The sequence below is a fragment of the Mya arenaria genome, chromosome 4 (genome assembly GCF_026914265.1).
Source record: "Mya arenaria isolate MELC-2E11 chromosome 4, ASM2691426v1".
Taxonomy (NCBI): domain Eukaryota; kingdom Metazoa; phylum Mollusca; class Bivalvia; order Myida; family Myidae; genus Mya; species Mya arenaria.
In genome coordinates, this window is record NC_069125.1 from 9,179,546 (window position 1) to 9,186,773 (window position 7,228).

At 35.9% G+C, this 7,228-nt stretch overlaps 1 protein-coding gene across 1 annotated transcript; it reads right to left on the reverse strand.

Annotated features, from left to right (window-relative positions):
- Positions 1–4,851: 4,851 nt before the first annotated feature.
- Positions 4,852–6,267, reverse strand: LOC128230550 (uncharacterized). The gene is made up of 2 exons (XM_052942932.1): positions 6,238–6,267; positions 4,852–5,579 (listed from the first exon to the last, which is right to left on the reverse strand). Exon 2 carries the CDS (start codon positions 5,529–5,531, stop codon positions 4,965–4,967), a length of 567 nt encoding a protein of 188 aa, XP_052798892.1. The 5' UTR covers positions 5,532–5,579; positions 6,238–6,267; the 3' UTR covers positions 4,852–4,964.
- Positions 6,268–7,228: the final 961 nt, after the last annotated feature.

Genomic DNA, 7,228 nt, shown 5'->3' on the forward strand with positions numbered 1-7,228 from the left:
TTTAACCATTCCAACATCCAAGGTTTTTTTTACCAAATTTAAACGAGCAACGTTCATAGGCTTATATAACTAGAGCTGCTTGTATTTCTATTCCAGAAACTTTACTCGACGAATGTGTTTTTGACTCGGAGTTACTTTGTGAAGATTATGATATACAGCGTTTAGATAGAAATAGGCAGAGCGTAGGTGTTTAAATCAACTTACGAAGTGACCTAGCTTCCGATTCACGAGAAGATCTCAATCAGAAGGAATTAGTTCCTGTTTTGGTCTTAATTTTTCACATAAGTATAAGAAGAGAGAATTAAACAATGGACGGAACCAAGGTTATATATGAACATATGTTTTTCGAGTATTGTATGTTTTACTGTCAAGTTATAAGCAATGTTTCTGTAATTCTGCTTTTTTGTTTTTTATTTTACATTTAGTTTAAACAGTATTTATTTCAAATTTAAATATACAAGGTATTTAACAACAATACAAATAATAAGGATTGGAAAACAAGTTACTTAAAACTTATGTAAATTCCGTTCCTAGTAGTTATTTAGTTCAATAAACATATAATATTCAAATCCGATCAAGATGCCTAAAAAAAGATGTGTGGTATATTTGCTTACATACTGTTATCATTTCTAAAACATGTAGCCATACATTAGGTCTATCATCTCATGCATGACACACTGCCCCCGACACCGAACACTATCCGAACACACCCGATCAAGCATCAAATCTCTTTGAACTTGATATAAACCTCTGCACACACAGAAATATATCCTTGTTTTGTTCAAAAGTTAGGTGATCGTCACCGAAAAATAAATTATGAATAGTTGGTGCACAAGGAAGGTCATTGAAACATCGCTGTCGCTGGGTGGAGTATAAAGGGCATATCATGAGGAAATGGGACACATCTTCAATTGCGGTGCATGTACATGAAGGGGAGTCATTGATATTTTTTTCTGTGAAGATCATGGTTAAGCGAACTACACCCAAGTCTTAGACGACAATGCATGATTTGGTTGCGGCGCGAACCGACATTGTAAAGTAAAGATGATTTTGTGGAGTGTGTTTGATTTTTTTTTTAAAGATTGGACTGTTTCCGAGTGTCTTGTTGCTATTGGAAGGGCATTCCAATCTCGGACTGTAGCAGGAAGGAATGATGATGCATATGACTGGGTGCGACAAACTGGTAGGGGAACATTTTCGGAGTTTCTATGTGGATATCTGACCTGAGACTGGGCGGGAATCAATGACGATAGATATTCGGGTGTCATACCTTTACTCATCTTATAAAAAAGAACAAGCCTATGTTTCATCCTTCTAATTGCAAGGGTGTCCCACTTCAAATCAGCCATAAGACCCTGTATATTACACAATTTAGTGGCACCGGTAACTATCTTCGCTGCTTCGGTCTGAATTGCAAGGCAGTTACGAGAAAGCATGAATTTAAGGGAACGCTTGATACCCAATCTCTTCCAAGTTTTGTCGAGAACCGTAGTGATATGATCTTTCCATTTAGCATCATCAGAAAGGCAGAGACCAAGATGTTTGTGAGAACAAACAAGGGAGGTTGAATCCCTCTATCACGTTTCCTAGAGAAAATAATTGATTCTGTTTTGGAAGGATTGAAAGTGACAAGCCATTTAGTTGACCAAATAGATAGTTTCTGAAGATCAGCATTGATTAGAGCAGCTGAAACTTCAGGTTTCTCGACCACAATGTACAGGCTAGTATCATCTGCAAATAAACGAACATTAGCTTCAATATCATCAACGATGTCGTTTATACAAATGAGAAAAAGAAGAGGACCGAGAATAGAGCCTTGAGGCACTCCCGCAAGCACGTCTGACCAAGATGAGGAAGAATTTGAGACAACGACTCTTTGTTTCCTACCGTAAAGATACGATGTAAACCAATTGAGTAGATTCCCTCTGATGCCAAAAGAAGACAGTTTGTGAATTAGGCCTCTATGCCAGACTCGATCAAAAGCCTTAGATATATCGCAAAAAACTGCCCTCACCTCCTTCCCTTCGTCAAGAGCTTGACGAATTTCATTATAAAGGAAAGTAAGTTGATTAACTGTGGAGTCCCCTTTGATGAAGCCAGACTGATACGGAGTAATGAGATTGTTGCTGACAACGTAATTGTAAAGCTTTTTGTGAATACAGCGTTCCATGAGCTTGCATAGACAGCTAAGGAGAGAAACAGGACGATAGTTTGAGGGCTTGGAAGGATCAGACCTTTTGATTAAAGTAACATTTGCAAGTTTCCATGGCGCTGGAAATGTACAGGAATCAATGAGTTTGGAGAAAAATGTAGACAATGGAGCCACCAGAACACATGCACCCTCACAAATGAGTCTAGGATTTATTAGATCTGGGCCACTAGCCTTTGAAGTATCCATACAACTAATAGCATCCTTCACATCCTGTTCAGAAACATTAATGTTCTCAAGAGAGCTTCCAGTCACATTAATACTATCAGGAAGTGGATTCTGTGAATCGTGAAGAGAGGATTGTGAACAAAAGAAGTTATTTAACAAAGTTGCTTTTTCGACATCTGTTGAAGCTTCAATGTTGTTATCAGACAAGGTGGGAATGTGGTTTGACGTGTGTCTATTAGTGATTTGCTTGGCAGTTTTAAACCATACCTTTGTTGAGACGTTTGTTGAATTTAATATATCTACTAATTTGGTATTATGGTCTGCTTTTGATTTTCGAATAAATTTGTTCACATCATTTCTTGCTTTTTTGAAATTACTCCAGGCTTCATTGGTATTGAGGCGTTTTGCATGTTTGTGTAATTTGGTTAGTTTTCTGATAAGCTTTCTGATATTATTATTCATCCATGGAATATCTTGTGGCCTAATTGTTGCTATTTTATTTGGGACATTCTCTGAAGCACACGATAAAATGGATTGAGCGGCAACATAGTCAAAATCATCGTTGTGTATAAAACTCCAGTCTTTCATCGCCATTTTGTCTCTGTAGTCATCATAATTAACATTGTCATATAACCAAACACGACGTTTATAACAGGTCACTTTAGGTTTGTCGAATTTTAAAACACAAACAACAAGACAATGATATCTTGTAAGATCAGGAATAAATGGGTCAGCAACGAAACTTGTAATAATATTAGTTGGTGTTTTTACAAATATAAGATCAATAAGTGAGCATGACCTTTCGGTGAAGCGAGTTGGTGAGTCAATCAGTTGGTGAGCGTTGTATGACGTTATAAGCCGAGATATTTTGTTTGATACAGACAATTGTACATCTATATTAAAGTCACCGGCTACTACGATGTTTGCACAATTTTCGTTAAAAGCCTGGTCTATACTCTGCTCGAGCAGAAGCCAATAGTTATTGTTAGCATCTGGTGGTCTGTAAAAACCACCAACAAGTAATTTACGATTATTGACTTTGAGTTCAAGCCATAGAGCTTCCAGGCCATTTATGCTCAGGTCTTGTCGAATTAAAGCATTGATTCCTTGTCTAATATATATGGCTATACCGCCCCCAATTCTACCGACACGATCGCAACGAAATGGTAGGGAGAAATTTGGAATTATTAAATCGTTGTCAGAAACTCGATCAGATAACCATGTTTCCGTGAAAATCAATACATCATATGGTTGGGCTTCTATCTCAAGAATGTCAACTTTAGGTTTAAGACTTTGGATATTTAAGTGCATAATGCTTAACCCGTTATTAAGACAATGAACATATGATGAAGAAGATGTGTTTGCAGATACATTACTTTCGGATGGGCCGGGGTTTGGGTGAATATCGCCTGAATTGAGGACTAACATTGCTAACAGAAACACAAGCGAATACATACAGTGTGGCAGAGAGAGTACATGTACCAATCGAGAATACCGAAACACTAAGGCCATCTGACTAACTAATTCGTATTTAAGGTGGATGATATGTATCCACAATGAATAAAAGGCCATGTGTGTAACGGTTTGCCTGATGCTGGATGGAGACATACACGGAAGCAAAAAGCACGAACAGGGGCAGTAAATCAAGCATGAAAACAAAACAATACTTTTACAGCCAATGCAAGAAAACAAAACAATACAGCTAAGCAGATCGTACATAGATACTGGTTTCTATAAAAAATAAACTCCGGACAACTAATAAAAAGAAAAATGATGCTCAAAAAGTGCATACTGCTTTTCAAATTGATTAAGTGATAACGGTAAGAAATAATCTAATAGTCAATATATAGAACACATGTCACTAAGTTACGTTTTAGTCATATATGTTAACAATAAAAATAGTATCAATCATGATAAGTTTCTATGTCAAATACCATACAGTTAATTTCATTGCCCAACAAGTAGTTGTTCAATATATACTTAGTTAGCTCTGGTTTATTAACTAAATTACGTTGATAAAATGAAAACAACCACAAACACAACAACCAGGTAAGTAGTAACACCGAGGTCCTACAAATAAAGATTTAAATCTTAAGTTGTCTTAATAGTACACTATAGCTGGCCCTTTACGAATATAATAACCGATAAATGGTAATATAAACAATGCACACCTGACCACAGGTGCGTGCAGTTAAAGGAACTCGTTCGCGTTTTGTGGGGTTAGATATCGCAAGCGTATAATCGGATGAAATATATATATAATTATTTTTTCAATGATAAAACATTATCAAATTGCATAAATATTTCACTAGGACATAAACTGTTAAAATGCAATAACCGATACCCATACCTATTGATGTGTGTCTATATAAATTATAAGTTTAATAAGGCATTAGACCAAATTTGAAAATAAGCAATATCGTCATAATATGCGTGGACGAGTTCCTTTAAAGGAGTAGGTTACATCGGGGATATATAAATTTGGAGCGCTCGACCATGTAATTTTATCTCAATGAAATGTTTATAAATTGATCTATAATCTGTACTGCAATACTACGTAGTTTACTGCGCGGCAAAGCAAAGTAATTTAATTAAGTTCTTTCGTTGTCTTAAAAGACTCGAAGGCATCAGGTGTTTCAATCCTATGGACATTTTGAGATTTGTCTTTAATGAAAATGACTCCGTCGAAGGTCCACACACTATCGACAAGTTCCTCCTTGAACAAACGACGGGTTCTGGAGAAAAGTTCAGCTCGTTGTTTGGTCAGCTCTTCATTAATAAAAACCATTTTGTATCCAGCGCTTTTCAGTTTTGTACGCGACTTGTAGACCGGTTGGCGAAGCCTGTAGGATACAAACTTTATAAAAATATCCCGTGGGCGTTTGTTAGCCGGTTGGTTGGGTCCCATGGTCCTAGGTTTGCCAAGCCTGTGGGTGCGATCTATCTGATCAAGTGAAACATCAGCTCCAATGGCTTTGATTAGATCAATAACGATTTTGTCAGTGGACTCGCCCTGGCCTTCCTCGATACCAGATACCCTCAAGCAGTTACGCCTAGAGTATTGATTTGGTTTGTCGTTATCTACTGATAGGTTGTTAATTCTTTCCTCTAGGGCGGACATTTTGGTTTCGAGCGTAATGACGAAGTTCGACATTTTCTTGCTCTAGGGAAACGACCTTTTGCTGGAGACCTGATAATACACCTGTAACAATGCTGTTAACCAAAGATGTTAGTTGGTTTTCGCTTAGCTGTACAACTTTAGACTCATCGTCAGATACAGTGCATTCAATATCATTAGATAAAATACGAGTTCTTTTAAAGTCATCTTGATCTAATAGCGATGCTGCGGTTCTCTTTTTCATCTCTATTTTACATTTAAATTAGTGGGTCATTATTATAACCAAACATTATAGTCTTTCGATATTTTCGTATGTGATAGAAAGTGTCATGATTCTCTTTGTCATACTTGCCATAACAAGTACAACAATGGAAATAAGGGTTATTTTCTCTCTTTCGTAACACTTTTGGTATGGATGTGTGTGGGATGGTTTTCTGAACTCATGCGTGTTTAATATTTTTTATTTTGTTATTACCATGTATATATACATCTTATACTGAAATAAGAGTATTGTACTAACCTGTGTTTGTGTCTTTTGTAAATTTTGAGGCATTACATTGGCTTCTCAATAGCGTTTTACTTCCTGCTGTTCTGACCTTTTCCTATATTCCGGAATGTACTATCGTATATCCAATTATACCGATTACGTTTCCCGGAACTCACTGCCTACATATCATGTCCCTAAAGATTATTATTTCCTGTAAACACATACAATGGTTAAGAATATAAATATATAACTTACCGCAAACAAGAACAAGAAAATCCCTCAGCCTATAGAAATTTTATATTATATCTGTTTTGGTATAAATGAAACTCACATGTTTTTATTTTATAAATAGGCATATATTTAGGCATATCAAATTACTTCCTTGTTAACGACATTCAATTTGAATATAATTGCCTGTTCTCACAATAAGGTTTATAAGAGGGGAACACTTTTGAGTAATTGCAACGTACGTGTAATTTATCAAATGAGGTCAAAGGAAAGCTGTTTACTATTATGAACATACGTCAATGACATGTGAACTTTCTTCAAATAAGAAATATTGAATTTTAATTCCCTGTTTTCGCTTAAACCTTTACATGCAATTTGTACATTTGGACAATTGTAAACTCGTCGTTTAGCAACATTTACTACGGTAACTGGTACAATTGACGATTTTCAAGACAAAGCCCTTGTAGATGTAAATAGGCACGGGCATCAAGTCAAATAAAATTCGCTTTTTAATTTATTTTAGGGTGTACTGTTTACAATTTGGGGTTGTCATGAGTCGTTCAATGTTCGAGAAGTTATTTTGTATAAGCCGCTTAGGTATAAGCATAAATGGCCTTAGCGACAATGCTGGTGTATCTTGTTCATATAAATATAATTTATCTGATTTCTTTTGCCAATTGTAATTTTCCGGGTAAACAAAAACAAAGCTTCGTTAACAACTTAATTACGTGCCCCAGGCTCGGAATTTTAATCCGGAACGGCAACTAACGCTAGATATTATTGAACTTCTTTTTTAAGTATGGACATCAATAAATATAAAAAAGCAAAATAAACTAAAATAGATACAATATATTTCGCTGATGATAAATGGCTTATTAAAAACTATAAAACTCATTGTTTTCCAATAAAGAGGGCGAGAAAGAGAGAGAGACAAAAACATTTATAACCTCGAACGTCTCACAGACATTTTAATGGGCAACACATTATAACTACAAGCAATAAGAGGAGAAATAAAACA

Coding starts and splice junctions, on each gene's coding strand:
- LOC128230550 (XM_052942932.1), bottom strand. CDS start 5,531: ATGTCGAACTTCGTCATTACGCTCGAAACCAAAATGTCCGCCCTAGAG.